This window comes from Ursus arctos, unplaced genomic scaffold (assembly GCF_023065955.2).
Source record: "Ursus arctos isolate Adak ecotype North America unplaced genomic scaffold, UrsArc2.0 scaffold_26, whole genome shotgun sequence".
In the NCBI taxonomy this organism is placed as follows: Eukaryota; Metazoa; Chordata; class Mammalia; order Carnivora; family Ursidae; genus Ursus; species Ursus arctos.
The window spans coordinates 29,251,350-29,269,344 of record NW_026622941.1 but is presented as its reverse complement, the minus strand read 5'-3'; the positions used below and the strand labels follow the sequence as shown (position 1 = coordinate 29,269,344).

Here is a 17,995-nt window from a genome sequence, read left to right as displayed (position 1 = left end):
AGCATTCTGGTGTAAGGCTTTGAAGCCCCAACAGGCAGTTTAGAAAGTTGACTGGCAACATTTGGTTCCTAGTGAAGACTGGAGACCATAAATTTGCAGAAATATCCTTCCACAGGGGTACCCAGGTGGCTCAGTTGGTTAAGCGTCTGCCTTCAGCTCAGGTCACAATCCCAGGGTCTTGGGATTGAGCCCCGCATCGGGCTCCCTGCTCAGGGGAGAGCCTGCTTGTCCGTCTCCTTCTGCTGCTCCCCCTGCTTGTGCTCTCTCTCTCTCTCTCTTTCTCTCTGTCAAATAAATAAATAAAATCTTTAAAAAAATAAAAAATAAATAAAACCTTTAAAAAAAAAAGTATCATTGCACAAATGCACTATTTACTCTAGCAGTATTTGGTGGCCAAGCATAAAATCAGTTTTGCAGTTTTAATGGGTGGGTGGAAATAAGCTGGGATGACAGAGAGCGAAGGGTATCGAAAGATAGTTTTTGATGTGTTGGTTCATGTACCTTAGTCTAAATAAGAAAGAAAGGTAAGGCAGAAGAGGACTGACAAATTGAGGTGTGGGGAGTAAAGGTTGAGATAAAGGCACTGGAGTTCTTGATGAGGCTGAAGAAGAAATATGGTAGGAGTGAGGGAGAGAGAGCAAAGACAACAGGAAGTTGTGTTCAGGGACTAGCATTGGAGTTTATGTTTTCAGAATCAAGGTTTTGTGGGGTGAATACGGGTTCTGTATGACCATGGAAGTGAATGCTGATACATGGGAGAGATGAAGGTCATTGACATTTAGGAAGTCTAGGAACTGTGGTGTAATTAATGCGGTCATCTACAGTGAGTAGGAGGTGGAGAAGGCTCTAAGCCAGGCTCTGAAGCCACCAGTGGATGCTGGGAAAGGACCAGTAGGCTTCAAGATGACAAAGAAAACGGTATGGGGGTGATAGAGCTGGATGACAGTGACTCAGAAGAGGAGAGCTCTTGTATGGGAGGGAAGACACTATCTAGACAGGCCATTGGGAAGAGAAAGGAACGCTTACCTACCTCTGCGCCCAAGTCACAGGAGTGGTAGAGAATAAGTAGCCTCCTCTCTGGATGGCTACTGAGGAAGGATTCTTCTCAGAGTGGAGCACATAGTTTAATGGAGTGCTCTGCAAATTAGTGAAAGACAAAGTGTAACTTGTTTACAATAAAACATTCTAAAATAATGATTATTAAACTTCTTTGGAGTAGTGGACACTTTGAGAACTAATAAAAGTTATATACCCTTTCCCTGAGAAAGTTTATTATAAACACAAAAATAGGCTTTCTTTTGTTTTTTATGATTTTTTTTTAATATTTAAGTAATCTCTATACCCAGCGTGGGGCTTGAACTCACAACCCCAAGATCAAGAGCCACAGGCTCCACCAACTGATCCAGCCAGGTGCCCAATACAAAAATAGTTTTAAGGTTCTCCTGTCCTCTCCCTGAAACCAATCCAGGGCCCTATATTAAGACCCCCTGTTCTAAAAAGTATAGTGGAGAATGTAAGGAGAACAGTCTGCGGGAGGAAGGAGGAAATAAGCAGTGTTTCGGAAAGATAGACAGAGAAGATAGTCACCCTGAAGAATAGTCAAGAATTACAGGACTTTTTGGCAGGTGGCCTCAAGTTAGCTTCAAATACAAATCTATAAAGTGATAGACACAAACCCCAGTATTAGAGGTTTATGGATGCCAGGAATGTTCTGGTCAGTACTCAGACCCCCTGAAAGTAGGTGGCCAGCCTGATTCCAAATAAGATTTGCACATACAGCCTCTGATTGAGAACGTAAAATTAGAGTAATCTAACTAGCCGTACGTCTTTTCTTTAAAACCCCAATATCTCCTTCAGAATAAGCAGGCTTCTTAGAAATGAGTAAGTTCATTAAAATACATAAAATGCCAAAATGTGAGCAAGAAGGTGACCAAAGGAACAACCAGCAAATATGCTGAAATATTAATTAAACAAATAGTTCAAGAAAATAGAAAAGGGAAAAAAAACATTATGCAACTAATTTCATGACACTGGTGTTTGATTCTAAAACATTGTCCTTATATCCTTTTCATAATGCTGAGCTGAAAATGTGAATAAAGAAGGATAGGAAAAGACGGCCCATTTTATTTCTAAACATGCAAAAATAGCAACTAACCAAATCCAATATTCTTTTTTTTATTATATTATGTTAGTCACCATACAGTACATCATTAGTTTTTGATGTAGTGTTCCATGATTCCCAAATCCAATATTCTATCTAAAAATACTAGATAGCTGTTTTTATCCTATAATTAAATTGAGAACATAAGAATTTATTTTTTTAAATCTTATTTATTTATTATTTGAGAGAGAGAGCATGAGGAGGGAGAGGGGCAGGAGGAGAGGGAGAAGCAGACTCCCCCCCGTTGATCAGACTTAGCCACCCAGTACCCCCAAAAATGTAATAAGAATTTAAAGGAAATACCTTCAACTGTTTCACCACAGCCCTAGTTTTCAAAACATCTTGCTCAGTCTCTAGTAGGCTACAGAAATTCAGTATTAGTGTGAAGTCAAATGCAATAGTATCGATAAGACACGTCTCATACCACAGATGCCGTCGTCAGTAGCTCAGACAGTCGTCCAGAAAGAAAATGGCCTTCAGCACACCCGCAAGATGCTGCATGTCGGTGACCCAAGTGTGAAAAAGACGGCGGTCTCCCTGCTGAGAAATTTGTCTCGGAATCTTTCTCTGCAGAATGAAATTGGTGAGTCAACAAATTGTCTCGATGTTGTGAATACATATTGAAAATGTATCACATTTTCTACAATGATGAACTGAAAATATGAGGGGTGAAGTGTGATAGACCTGGCCTTCGCACCCAGGCATCAAGGTAGGCTTTCTCCCCGGGCCTCAAATAGGATTTTTCTTAATATCCAGCATTTTGTTGTTGTTGTTTTAATTACTATAGAAGAGAAATTTTAGAACTAACTATAATTAACAAGGTAGGTAACATGTCTGATGTTTTTCAAAAGCCTTCGGCTGTGCAATCAGGGGGAGTCTTTTTAACCCACTCAGTTAGTTTAGCTTGCTTAAGCACTGCTCTTCTAAAACATTGAAAATATACACATGGTGGTCCTCACTTGAGAAGCTTGGTCCCTGTTGCACTAGAAAAAAATGGATGGACATGCAAAAAAGACAAAAAGGAGGAGTCACTGAGTGTATACTGAATTCGGCATACATTTGCAACAATGTGATGGAACTAGAGGGGATTATGCTAAGCGAAATAAATCCCTCAGAGAAAGACAATTATCATATGATCTCACTCATGTGGAATTTAAGAAACAGAACACATGAACATAGGGGAAGGAAAGGAAAAATAAGATAAAAAAACAGAGGGAAGCAAACCATGAGAGACTCTTAACTATAGAAAACAAACTGAGGGTTGCTGGAGGGGAGGTGGGGGGGATGGGGTAACTGGGTGATGGGCATTAAGGAGAGCACTTGATGGGATGAGTACTGGGTGTTATACGCAATAAATCACTAAATTCTACCCCTGGAACTAAGAATACACTATATGTTAAATAAATTTAATTTAAATAAAAATTCTAAAAATTAAAAAAAATTGGCATAGACAATTTTAAAATGAGTACAATGAAGTATTTGCTCCTTTTTTTGAGTCTATATTATTGACAAAGATAACTTGTTAAACTATCAAATATAATGTTTTGTTCATTTGCCTTATACACAGAAATGTCTGAGAAATGTTGCGAATCAAGTCAAAAAGTATAAAATGAGATAATAGGAAGATAACGCCAAAATCAGTCATGCCTCCTAACGCTCCATAAATTAGTCATTCCTGACAACTCAAATTCGGTTTTCCACAAAATTCCACCAAAATTATAAACAGGTTCTTGTTTGGTTTTAGTGCATTGGATTAATTTGGAATACACACAGACACGCAGCACCAGAGAGACTGAGGTCTGTGCTTATGTTTTAATAACATCATTTCCAAAGCCAGCCGGCAGCACAATATTGGACAGGCGGTTTCATACAATGGTTTCCTGCCCATTATAAATCCGGAGAGAGCCTGGAAATTTTTCATGAATCTAAAAGAAACCTTGCCCTAGGCACTCTGAAAATTATGAAAGTGTTCTCCTCATTGTCCTTTGTGGACTTCCGTGCTGCACTTTAATCAGGTATATCATCCTTTGACTTTTTTTTTTTTTCTTTTCCCAAAGGAAATGTTGACTCCATCTTTAAAACGGTGCTGATGGAGGGTAACTGCACTCCCCGAATTATGCTCGTGCCTTCAGGGTAGAAGTGCTGTTGCTCCCATGTCCTACCATCCTCTAACTGTGGGGAGGATACAAATGTAGCCCCACACTTTACTTTTTTTTTTTTTTAATAAATAAACACTTTATTTAATTCTTCAGTTGAGCAGGAGATGGCCTTAGCAGAGAAAGGGTTTTTTTGCATTTCACTATACTTAATGTTTATTTATTTTCTTTGTTTGCCTACTTTGAGTGAGTTCTGGCTTTGACACATTGCATCTTAAATTTTGTTGGCTCACCTGAGTAATTATAATATTTACACTTTTTTTCTCTTAATATTTAATGACTTAAATCGAGCCCCACATCAGGCTCCTCCACTGGGAGCCTGCTTCTTTCTCTCCCACTCCCCCTGCTTGTGTTCCCTCTCTGTCAAATAAATAAATAAAATCTTTAAAAAAAAAAATTTAATGGCTTAACAATGTGACTTCTCATTCCTGTACTTGTCACTTTTAACCAGAAGCTAGATAAATGGGAAATTGTTGTTTCAGATGGTTGTATTAAAGAACAATAACTTTAATTTTTTTTAAGATATATGTTCATTTTCAAAAATTCAAGCAATTCAGAAAAGCACCACAAATAAAGGAAAAATACTTCCTCTCACCACTCAGAAAACAATCATTGTTAATCTTAGGTGAACATTATTCCAGACATCTCTCTGTGCCTGTAGACAGATTAAAGTTTAGATGAACAGAAAGATAAATAAATGATAATTAAATTTGGATCATACAACATCTAGTAGCTAATAAATTATTAGAGTTAATTTTAACAAAAGCAAACTGAATGATACAGAATCATTGAACTTTGGATAAATTTTTCATTACATTTTAGGCATGTTTTAGAGACTGGTAATGTGTACCCAAGTTTGTTTCTGATTTCTAACTTTTGGCCAAACCTAGAGGAATATCTTGGTTGCACCCACCGCAATATTAGTCTCTTCCATCTCTTTTGTAACATGCGTGTGACATGCATGTTAACATGTATAATATTTTTGTCACTAGTTTGTAAAACCATAAAATGGAAAGAAAGAAAGGAAAGAAGAAAGGGAAGGAAGGGAGAGAGGGAGAGAGAGAGGCAAGTTTCTGTTCCAATGTCTATATTCTAGTTTGTCATTTTAGTAGTCCTCTTAATTAAAGTGGCATGTAACTTGTAGGTAATGCTCACTGAGCATTCTAGGGAGAACCAGTGTTATGTTCAATAGGTCTGGCTGCCTCCTTTATTAATGAATAGGGCCAAAGGACCATTATGGACAGTCACAGCAGAGTTTATTATGACCAACCTGATCCAAATCCTCTCACTAATGAAGTACTTTGCTCCAAAAGTCTAGTTTTGTTTGATTTATGTTCTGTAGCCTGTTATTGTAGTGAGGCTTTTATCTGTAAAATTCTAATGAGATCATCTTTATTGGGTTCTTTGCAATTTAAAAAATTTTAATTCTAGTATAGTTAACGTACAGTGTTATATTCATTTCAGGTGTACAATGTAGTGATTCAGCAATTCTGTACATTACTCAGTGCTCATCAAGATCAGTGTCCTCTTAATCCCCTTCACCTATATCATACATTCCCCCACCAACCTCCCCTCTGGGAACCATTAGTTTGTTCTCTACAGTTAAGAGTCTGTTTTTCAGATTGCCTTTTTCTCCCCTTTGTTGGTTTTGTTTTGTTTCTTAAATTCTACATATGAGGGCATCTGGGAGGCTCAGTTAAGTGTCTTCTTAGGTCATAATCCTGGGGTTCTGGGATTAAGCCCCATATCGGGCTCCCTGTTCAGCAGGAAGACTGCTTCTTCCTCTCCCTCTGCTGCTCCCCCTGCTTGTTCTCTCTCTCAAATAAATAAAATCTTTTTTTAAAAAAATCTACATATGAGTGAAATCATATGGTATTCGTCTTTCCTTGAGTGACTTATTTCACTTAGTGTTATACTCTCTAGCTCCAACCATGTTGTTGCAAATGACAAGATTTCATTCTTTTTTATGGCTGAATAATATTCCATATAATATACACATGCGTGCACACGCACACCACATTTTCTTTATCTACTCATCTATCCATGGGCACTTGGGCTGCTTCCATAATTTGGCTATTGTAAATAATGCTGCTATAAACATAGGGGTGCATGTATCCCTTTGAGTTAGTGTTTTTGTATTCTTTGGGTAAATACCCAGTATGCAATTACTGGATGGTAGGGTAGTCCTATTTTTAATTTTTTGAGGAATTTTTTGAGGAATGTCTTCCACAGTGGCTGCACCAATTTGCGTTCCCACCAACAGTGTAAGAGGGTTCCTTTTTCTCCATATTCTTGTCAATAACTTGTTGTTTCTTGAGGTTTTTTTTCTTTTTTTTATTTTAGCCAAACTGACAGGTGTGAGATGATATCTCATTGTGGTTTTGATTTGCATTTTCTTGATGATAAGTGATAATGAGCATTTTTCATGTGTCTGTTGGCCATCTGTCTTCTTTGGAGAAACATCTGTTCATATCTTCTGCCCATTTTTTAAATTGGATTATTTGTTTTTTGGGTGTTGGGTTGTATAAGTTCTTGATGCATTTTGGATAATAACCCTTTATCAGATATGTCATTTGCAACTATCTCCTTCCATTCAGTAGGTTGTGTCTTAGTTTTGCTGGTTGTTTTTTGCTGAACAGAAGCTTTTTCACTTGATGTGGTCCCAATAGTTTACTTTTGCTGTGTTTCCCTTGCCTCAGGAGAGCGATGTAGAAAAATGTTGCTACAGTTGATGTCGGAGAAATTACTGCCTGTGCTCTCTTCTAGGAATTTTATGGCTTCAGGTCTCACACTGAGGTCCTTAATCGATTTTATTTTTGTGTATGAAAGTGGTCCAGTTTCATTCTTTTGCATGCTGCTGTCCGGTTGTCCTCACACCATTTGTTGAAGAGACTGGTACTTTCCCATTGCATATTCTTGCCTCCTTTGTCGAAGAGTAATTGACCATATGATTGTGGGTTTTCTGTGTAGCCCATGCTTTCATAAGATGATGCACTGATAAAGGTCCTCTCATTTCAAGGACAGTATAGAGAAGAGACTTGCGCAAGATAAACGCATTTTTTAAATTCCAAGTCAGCTTTATGTCAAATATATAATTTGAGTGACAGGACCCATCTTGATTCAGAGTATTCATAGCCAGGAATAAATGAAAATCAGTTTGAAATACATGAATCCTGTTTCTCATGAGAGACTTCTAGACTAAAACTTTCCATGTGCTGACCTGGAATGAAATCCTCACATATTACTTAGATTTACAGAAATAAACTTAAAACTTATATCTTCTTGGGGCAACTGGGTGGCTCAGTTGGTTCAGTGTCTGCCTTCAGCTTAGGTCAGGCTCCCGGGGTCCTGGGATTGAGGCCTGGGTCGGGCTTCCTGCTCAGCGGGGAGTCTGCTGCTCCCTCTCCTTCTGCCCCTCCACCCCCAGCTTGTGCGCGCACACTCTCTCTCTATCAGATAAATAAATAAAATCTTTCTAAAAAACTTATATTTTCTTACAGATTTAAAGATAGGCACACTGGGTATGGTGACAGAATAATAGATCTCATGCAGATGACACGGATCTACGTCCTACAATGCCACTTCGTCACACACACCACCTCGGCTAGTGATTTAGCTGTCTGAACAGAATGAGATTAATAATCACTACCTCACGGTGTTTTTACAAGGATCAGATAAAATAATATATTTATAAGGAAATATTTGGACACATCTTGAGATTCTCAGTTCCCATTTACTTATAGTTACAGATGTTTTCAGACATCCAACTAATGTCTTGGCTTTCTAAGGCATTGAGTTTAAGGATTAAGTAAAATCTCCCTCAACAATATGACATTGAGCTGTAACCCTCCAATATCATGATAAGGCCTTTAATTTTATATTTCACTATTAAAGATCCCATTTTAATTGTCCCAAAATAAATATATTTATCCAGGCCCAGTTATGTGTGTATGTACATATGCATATAATACCTAATGCTCTTTCTTCTCAGGTTTCTCTTGCATATTTTCTTTCCTAATTACTTGTATGCAGTTATGTATGTATGTATATTACCAACCCTGTGAAGTAGACACTATTATTCCCCCATTTTACAGATTGGGAAAAATGCAGCACTGAGAGGTTAAGTAGCTTGCCCAGACCACACAGCCACTGAGTGGCAGAGACAGGACTGAAACTGAAGAAGTGTGACTTCAGAGGCTGAGCTCTGATCTCTGAACACTGTGCCGTGATACTTCAGGGACAGTGAAAACCAGAGTTCAGGTGTCTGAGCAGAAGGTGTATCTTTCCTGTCAATCAGGTCCACTTATTATCAAAGGACGACAGTCACTCAGTTCCTTTCATTGCATCCCTCTCCATTTTAGACATGGCGATTGATGCTGGAAATCCGGAAGTGAATGTGATCATTGTCTTCAGGGACCCGTAGCCCCCTTTGGAATTCAGACAGACACATGTCTAGTTACAATGCAGTGCCCTAGAGAGAGGAGTGCAGGTCATCGGGACACATCAACTCAGATGAAGAAACAACAAAATTAAGCAGAAGTATTTGTCATACAACCATGATCAACACAGCACCGTAATAAAGAGTTGTGAGGAGCCATGGGAGCATGCTCTCCATCATTTGAGAAGAGTCCGAAGTAGTAAGAGAAAATGAAGAAAACATACATGAAAAGAATTCTTGCAAAAAATCAAGTATAAATTCATATTACCTAAAATCTATACCAATATATTTGACAAGTTATAATCAAATCATCAAATATTAATACCTCTTTTGTTACCACAAAAAAAGCCAAATTAAAACCCTACAACCAAGAACTTACATATAGAGTGAAAACATAAATTTAAAATAGTGGGGTTTTTTTTCTTTTTTAAATAATAATATTATTTTTGCATTGAAGAATCTAAGCAGTACAGATAATTTTTTAAAATTTTAGGTCACCATCAATATAGTATTGTAGAAAAACAAGTCCTATTAATATTTTAATGTATTTCTTGTCAGGTTTCTTTGGAATATTTTCTTTCCAAATGTTATATATTCTTTATAAATAACTGTACTGATTTTTCACACAGAATACTAACATAAATATTTTCTTGTTATACATGTTTCATAAATATTTTTGGGATACATAATCTTTGCAGACATGTTAGAGATAATCATATTCCTATTATTGAGTTATTTAGGCTTTTTATAATTTTTCACTTATATATAATACTATAATAAAAACTTCTGCATAAAGCTTTTTCTGTCTTTAAAGTAATGTCTTTAAGATGAATTTCCAGAAGTGGAATTACTGAATCAAAGAATGTGAAAAAATGTTTAATTCTTGACACTTCTGTCAAATTGTTGTTGTCATTTCTGTCAAAAGATTTCCAATGTGCTGAGCACAGAATATCATCTTTCTGGGGGTGCCTGGGTAGCTAAGTTGGTTGAGCATCCAACTCTTGATTTCAGCTCAGGTCATTCTCTCAGGGTCATGGGATCGAGCCCCACATTGGACTCCAAGCTGAGCGGAGAGTCTGCTGGAGATTCTCCCTCCCCCTCTGCCCCTTCCCCCACTCACAGTCACACGTACGTACATGTGGTCTCTCTCTCTCTCAAATAAATCTTTAAAAAAAATCTTTTTAAGAATCTTTCTTAAATTTGAGTATTAGAGATTACATCTTTCCAGATGCTCATTAACCAGTTGTGTTTCTTTTTAAAATGTTCTTTACCCAAAATGTATTCGGATCTTGAGATTAAGGAACAATCCTTCTAATCAAGTGTTGTTTTTTTTCACTTTGTAGCCAAAGAAACCCTACCTGATTTGGTTTCCATAATTCCTGACACAGTCCCAAGTACTGACCTTCTCATTGAGACTACAGCCTCTGCCTGCTACACTCTGAACAATATAACCCAAAATAGTTACCAGAATGCACGGGATCTTCTAAACACTGGAGGCCTGCAGAAAATCATGACCATCAGCTCAGGCGATGCGTAAGTCCTATAGTATCTGCCTGTTGGCTCTCTCCCCATTCCTCACCACCACTCTCATATGTAAATCTAGTTTTGAATGTCCACACATCAAGTACCGTGGGCATTATGGCCAAAAAACGAGATTGTAAAGTTGGGCCCCATCATCGGGTTCAAGATCCTTGATAACCAAGCAAGTGAAAAACTGAATTCTCCCAAATAGTTGCCCATTCTCTTCTAAAATATCCAGATAGTCGAACTCCGTAGTTTCCCTGGGTAGTACATTCCAGTCTTTTATTGACCTAATGAATTAATTTGTTTCCCAGAGCCACAGCTATGATTTAAGACAAGCAAAACATAGGCAAAGTGGGAGTCCTATGGACAGGGACTGCCCCTTTCCTCAATTTGATATGGAGCCAGTGTCACCCCAGGTGGCTTAGAAGAAACAGCAATAACACAAGAAGTAGGAGGCCACATAATCAGAAACTCTTGCTTTCTCGGTTTTCTCTATCAAATCTCTTCCATCTCTTATTCCCTTTTGAGAATAGAAGGTCTAATGTATAGAAGTCATCCCACATCCCTGTTTCTGTGTCTTTCAATTTTCCCCATTTAAAAAAAAAAAATTGATAAAGAGAATGAAAACCTTGTGTAACGAAATTATTACTATTAGCTAATTTAGAGGCGTGGAACCCAAAGGGGGCATCTTCTTCTCTTTATACAATTCTGAATTGTTTGACTTGTTAAATACAAGTTAATTTGTAAATAACTAAGAAAGAGACGAAATGTTATACCCCAGTTCCAACGAGTTGTAAAGCAAACAGACTCTACCCTCGGTAGACAAATGTGCGCCTCGCCCCCCAGGCAAGCATGGGGCTTTGTGGTGTCCTGGAGTGAACACACGTCTCCTTCCCAAGCGCTGTGCAGGCAGGTCCTTGTGCTCTGCAGCCCCACTCTGGCAGACCTCAGGGGGAAGGAATACCATATGCAGAGTCAGGATTAAAAGGAGCACTGGTTAGAATGTCAGTTCCCCTCATCAGAATATTCACCTGTCCCCAGAGTCTGGCAGAGAGCAGTTGCTCAATCTTTTTGGAAGGATTGAATGATTGCTGTAAAACAGAAATGATTATTTCAAGTAGTCATCCGTGCTTATAAGCAAATCTCCATGGGACCATATGGTTTTAATTATTTGAGTATTCAGGCATAGGAACTGTGTGAGAATATATGCCCTCACTTTTGGAAACTTCTGATACCTTAGCAACAGATGGGAATGTGCTACTCTGTTACTTCTTTCTTGCCCTCAGTGTCCATTTGCCCTGTCTCAAAAAAAAAAAAAAAAAGAGAGGGAAGGAAAAAAAGAAAAAAAAAAAAATCAGGGTGCCTAGGTGGCCCAGTCGGTTAAGTGTCCGCCTTTGGCTCAGGTCATAATCCTACAGTCCTGGGATCGAGCCCCCGAATTGGGCTCCCTGGTCAGTGGGGAGCCTGCTTCTCCCTCTCCCTCTGCCTGCCAATCCCCCTGCTTGTGCTCTCTCTCTCTGTCAAATAAATAAGTAAAATCTTTAAAAAAAACAAAAAAGAAACTATCAACAAGGGGCTTCTACCAGTTGTGGCTGCTGTTCCTTCCTTGCCAGAGTGTCGTATAGCTGACCTGTTATTTAGGGGCTAGGCTGGAGATTAGTTGCGTATAAATGGCTATAAATGCATTTTTTTCTTTGAGTCACTAATTCTAGGAGGTAGATATATTTTTCAGCCATGCTTTCCCGAATTCATATTCTACATATATGTATTATAAATGTACAAATATATTTCTATTCTATAGTGTATATGTAATATTATATAATAATATATAATATTTAATATAAATATATTTAATTTTATTTATTAATGTAATACAAAATAAATGTAAATGGTGTATATAAATATACAAATTGTATTCTATAAATCAAGAACTTATGAAATCTAAGGATATGGTCCTTATAAATATGAGGAATATGCTCTGTCGGGACACCTGGGCGGCTCAGTTTGTTAAGCATCTGCCTTCAGCTCAGGTCATGATCCCAGGGTCCTGGGATCGAGCCCCACATCAGGCTCCCTGCTCAGGGGGAGCCTGCTTCTCCCTCCGCCACTCCCCCTGCTTGTGCTTTCTCACTCTTGCTCGCTGTCTCTCAAATAAATAAAATCATTAAAAAAAGAAAAAGGAATATGCTCTGTAAACTATTTGTTGGCCTGTGCTAGTGTTTTAAAAGATTTTTTTAATAATTAAAAAAATAAAACTCAATGTGGCCCCTGGCCTCCAAAGCTCACCATCTAAATCTCTTGTCATGGTGAGTGGCTTCACTTAATGGACGGCCACCAAGAAACAGCAGTTAAAGAAGATTTACGGAACGTCCAAAGACAGCATCCAGAAGCCCCACACATTCTCACTGATCTTGGAATGCCTTTTTCCTCTTTTCAGTTATGCCTCCAACAAAGCAAGTAAAGCTGCTTCTGTTCTCCTCTATTCTCTGTGGACACACACGGAGCTCCATAATGCCTACAAGAAGGTAAGAACACTAAAAAGGTGTAGGCTGCAGTTAACAGCCAGATCGTAATAGCCCGTGTGTCTGCCCCTGGCGAGACATCACTAAAAACTCCATTTTCTTGTGTGAAAATGTTGTTACCTTTCACGTTTCTGTTTGCTTATTCCAAAGGCTCAGTTTAAGAAGACAGATTTTGTCAACAGCCGGACTGCCAAAGCCTACCACTCCCTTAAAGACTGAGGAAAACGAAAAAGTGCTCTCAGAAATCTCAGCCTCACCATTCTCAGCCACAAAAAAGCCCCAAAGGAAAACACCTATTTTTCTACTTTCCAGCCCAAGAAATCTCAAAAAAGCATGCCCTGTTTCTTAGCCTTTTCTATTTCCAAGGTCCCCAGAATCCAAAAAAACAAATAAGCAGAATATAATTTTATTAGTCTTCCAGAAAACTTCTGAAAGTTTGCTACCAGTAGATACTGGCCACAGGCTCGCTTTTACCCTCCACAGATTGTGGTCCTTGTGATCTGGGCTTATGGTGCAGGACCTTCCGGAACCAAAATGTGAATCCATGTGGAATGAACGTTAACAACGAGTAAGGAAGGAGGCAGTGGTATTACTAGCATTTTAAAAGTTTGATTTACGTGTATATTCCTTTTCTGATTTCCACGTTTTGTCACTCATATGCACATTGCTTCGCCATTGAGGCACGAGTGTATTGTTCTGCAGTGTTGAAACAGAATGGAAGCGACAAGAAAAATTTGCAGAGTTATCCAGGAGAAAATTTAATGGCAAAATTATACGTTTGTTTACTTTGTGCTTGTTTTTATCCTCTTGAATTTTTTTCTCTGATTTGAAATGAACTTAAGAAATTTAGATCACAGAGCTTGCATGACTCTAAGAAAACGAAATTGAAATAAAGTGATCATAGCAAATTTAAAAATCTTTTCACAGAGAAAGGCAACTGTGGTTATGAAATTCAGTGTCCCCTCTGACACTGTGTAAATATGAGTCTCGCTCAAGGAAATACCTACCCTATGACAACACTATGAAATGCAGATCTCTCCTAAATAGTAGGATTCAGTATGATCTATTGCCTGGACTTTTTCAGCAACTTCAGTGGGCTGGTAGAAAAATGGACTCTATACTCTTCAGCTACAAAAGGAACCAAAACCTCTCAAACTGCTGGGTGAACCCAGGGCACTTGAAAACACAGCTCATTTTAATGAATTACGTTATCAATCAACCCAACTTTGCCCAACGTTTAAAAAATAGCAGAAAGCCTCTCAATCTCCTGGGATCTTCCTCAAGCCAATATTTTAAGTCAAGGGAATTCTAGAGCAAAAATATGAAGACATCATGTTGAGGAAAAATATGTCAAGGCCACCCAGAAATGATACGAGAAATACTAGTGTTGAAAGGTTGACATCATCTGTTGAAGCGAATCTGTATCAAGTGTTCTTTTAACTGAGCTGTGATTAATACCATTTACATAAAATTAGTCTTCTCAACTACAATTGTTATATTTTGCTTTAAAAAAAAAAAAAAAAAAAAAAAACACCTGACAATGTTTGCTATAAAAAAGTAAGAAGGAAAAAATCCTTCAGCTCCTTTTGGCCAGAGAAGTATAATAGAAAAATAAATTCCCATATTCAATCTGAATGTGTATTTAAGTCTTTATTATATTTAGAAGATAAAATTCTTTGAATTTTAAGAGCTTGATGGAGAAGACTTTCATTACTAACCTAGTTCAAAATGAAATTAGTTAGATACCAATTTTTAAATACTGAAGAGAGAAATCATCTCTTTTTATAGAGTTTTGATGAATAACATTTGGAACATTTTTATTCCTCTAGGTAACTGATGGATGTTCAAGAAGTTTCTGTGTTTTTTAAGGTATTAGTAGAGCTTTCGATATAAAACACGAAAGGAGGCCAAAATAATGTTGTCTGCGTTGGTATCTGTATATATCTGATTTATTTGTGTATCATGGTATATGTGGTATGACTGACATGACATTTGAAGATTTGACCTTATAAACTTCCATTGCTAAAGTTTTAATATTTTGTAATTATTTCTATTTCTTCCCTACTTAAAGCCCTAAATTCTTTACCAAGAAACACTTCCTGTAAGAAAACTGGAATTAGCTAATGACTAAAACATGTAACAATGGAGAGACATACAAATGTGGTAGATTTTAGTAAATTGAGTGGGTCTGTGACCCTGACAAGATGGGCTGTGTTTGATCCCCATGTCCTGCTTTGTTCACTCTGCTTATCAAAAACCTCACTACTTTACTATCTGTGGATACCTTTGAGGGAGGTCCTTGTGTGGTTGAATATCAGTTTTGATCACAGGTCCACACAAAAAGCTCTTTTTTTTTTAAATATGTGTCCCAACCTTCCCATGTCATCAGGGGAATTGACAGGCTGAACGGGGCCTTTTTGTGTATTTGTGCTAAGAGTTCCAAAGGGCTCCTGCCTTGTTAAGGATTCTTAATGGTGTTCTGGCATATGGGAGGTCGCTGCCCTGGCTTTCTGTCACTGGAAACATTTGTTTATACCTGATGGAAATAACCAAAGGGTTATCTGGCAAGATAGGGGATTAACATGTCAAATGGGAAAATAAGCAGCATGAGTAGATAAACCATTTTAAAATGAATTTAATCACCCTCTGAAGAAGCAATTTCTTAGAATAAAAAAAGGAAATAGAAAATAAATATATTTAAATATATCTTTATATACATATAATTTATTTGTATTAGAGTTATAAATGAAATTTCCTCTAAATAAAATGTGTCATGAACTTATTATGCTTTGGAATGAGGACGACTTCAGTATGTTTGTACTTTCAACAAAATTGCAGAAGCCTCAAATCACAGGATCTAAGGATTAGGTGGGAATTTAGAGGACATCTGGTCAAATCCTCCTTAAAGTATCGTCTTGCATCAGAAAAGATGCAGTTCTTATTAAAGTAACAGAGGAGAAAAATATGCAGTCAGTCGTTCAGCTAACGCTCAGCACGATCCTGTAATTCACCCATTTTAAGAGTCAGTAACTGTTGCACTAAAGTATTTGTTGTGGAAGAGAAAATAAATAAAAAAGGAAACAAACTTTTCAAAATAAAATCCTGCTTTAGATTTAATGTTTTAGTTTATAGTGGTACTGACAATTTCATCTCTTAGGAAATAAACTTTAACCTTTTAAGGACCGTAAGAGAAAGGAAAACTCTCTTTTTATGATATAATCAGGAAAAAGATATCAAAATGCTATACGTTGGTAAAAGAGCTATTTAAAGTATGAGTGGAAGGGAAAGCATTCTGAAGCCAGGGTCTGGGAGACACACGTAAAGAATCCAGTAATAGTTAGCCTGGAAGAAAGGTGCCGTGTTACCTGTCTTTAAATCCTGAAGGACTTGGGGCACCTGGGAGGCTCAGTTGGTTAAGCGTCTGCCTGCGGCTCAGGTCATGATCCCAGGGTCCTGGGGATCGAGCCCGCATCGGGCTCTCTGCCCAGCAGGGAGTCTGCCTCTCCGCCTCCCTCTGCCTGCTGCTCCCCCTGCCTGTGCTCTGTCAAATAAATACATAAAATCTTTAAAAAAAAAAAAGATATATATTTTTTATACAATACATATATGGTATAAAAGATGACAGTCTTATTCTGAGTAGAGGACAGGCCAGGGCCGATAGGTAGAGACTTGTGAGACTAGCTTTGACTGAACAATAGTGGACATATATTGAGCACTCCTCACAGTCTCTTCATGAAGGATATACTTTTTCCTTTTTCTTTCTTTTTTTACATTTTACACATGAAAATAACGTGAAGCCAAGAGAGGTCATGTTCCAAAGGAATACAGCTAGAAAGTGCAGGGAGGCCATAGGAAGCCAAGTGGGAAGATGTGAGGATCTCTTTGGCTTATCTCTCTTTGGAGAGTGAAGAAGACTGATTCTAGAACCAGCCAGTCTGAGCTCCAAGTGTGACTTCTCCATTTAATAGCTGGGGTGAGTTTCTTAGTTACTCTGAATCTCGGCCTTCTTTATCTGTTAGGTGGGAATGATAGTAGTAGTTACTTCATTGGGTTGTTTTGAGGATTAAATGTTTTCTTAATTGTAAAGCACTTAAAACATTGCCTGACAGTCTGTACCCAATAAATGCTAACTACATTACTTGGAGTTCCCTGGTTTGAGGGTTCTTTGCTTTTTTTTCTCTCTTGAGTTTCTCTTTTCAAATATGGTTGGTTCAGTTAAAAGCCCAACCCCTTCCCTCCAGCTGCCCATTTCACACACACACACACAACACACACACACCCATCCCTTAGAAGGCCAGGTAAAAATGGGGAAAACAAATATGGCCCAGTCAAGTGATTCTGAATGTCTGTTCCTCAGGAAACAAGTCTTTTGGGAGGTATTTATAAGTGCTATATGAGAAGAAATAGCCCCAAATCAAATAAGTTTGAGAAGGGCTGAGTTATACAAAGACTGATTGCAAGACTTCTCAGAGTCCCTAACATGCAATGTGCATTATGAAATCTCCCAAGAATGGGAGATTTTTGTTTGAATCAATACACCCTTGTCTCTCAGATGACTCTTGAAGCTATTCTTCTGTTGTAGGTGTTGTGATCTGGGCCAGAGGCAGGAGGACAGGAGGGATTTCTCTGCTTCGCAGGCCAGTCTGGTTCATCTGAGGCCCGGATTACTCAGTAACCAAACCTGGGTTTAGCCATGATTTAGTGAAATCTGAAAACCAAGGATTCAATAGATTAAGGATTACTTCCTGAATGTTTTGTTTCATCCCCACCCGGAGTCTGGTCATCTACAGGCAGGAAGGCAGCTCGGAAGGCAGTTCTTAGCCCCGAGGAGCAGGTCGAGGCAGCTACAGACGTTCCTACACGCAGCTGATCAAACCTCATCATAAATCTCACATCAAGAAGCAGGTAAATCTCTCACAGGCCTGAATTTCACCGTAAGCTACTAACATACAGTCCATCTGGCAAGGAATAAAAAACAAGTTCAAATTTGCAGATTTTCCCACAACTGTAATACGATGTTCTTCCCAGTAACAAGTAATCCTTTGGGAGTTTTGTTTTAATTATCTTTCAACATCCATGTATTGAACATTTACTCCTGGAGCTGAGGACCAGTGAGATGCACCTTTATGAGAAAGTGCTCGTGCATCTGAGTGAAACAGACGTCTCTGTGATGGACACTCGTACAGTTTACAGT

At 38.2% G+C, this 17,995-nt stretch overlaps 1 protein-coding gene across 2 annotated transcripts in view; it reads left to right on the top strand.

Moving 5' to 3' along the window:
• PKP2 (plakophilin 2) overlaps nt 1–14,433 on the top strand; it is an 88,951-nt gene extending 74,518 nt beyond the window's left edge. Inside the window, exons 10-13 of one of the 2 annotated variants that reach the window (XM_026502120.4) lie at nt 2,591–2,744; nt 10,099–10,288; nt 12,717–12,804; nt 12,952–14,433. In XM_026502120.4, the coding sequence (XP_026357905.2) occupies nt 2,591–2,744; nt 10,099–10,288; nt 12,717–12,804; nt 12,952–13,020 (501 nt within the window). In that variant the 3' untranslated portion in view covers nt 13,021–14,433. The remainder of the gene's footprint in view (nt 1–2,590; nt 2,745–10,098; nt 10,289–12,716; nt 12,805–12,951) is intronic. The other variant, XM_057318823.1, reaches the window with a different exon arrangement.
• Nucleotides 14,434–17,995: the final 3,562 nt, after the last annotated feature.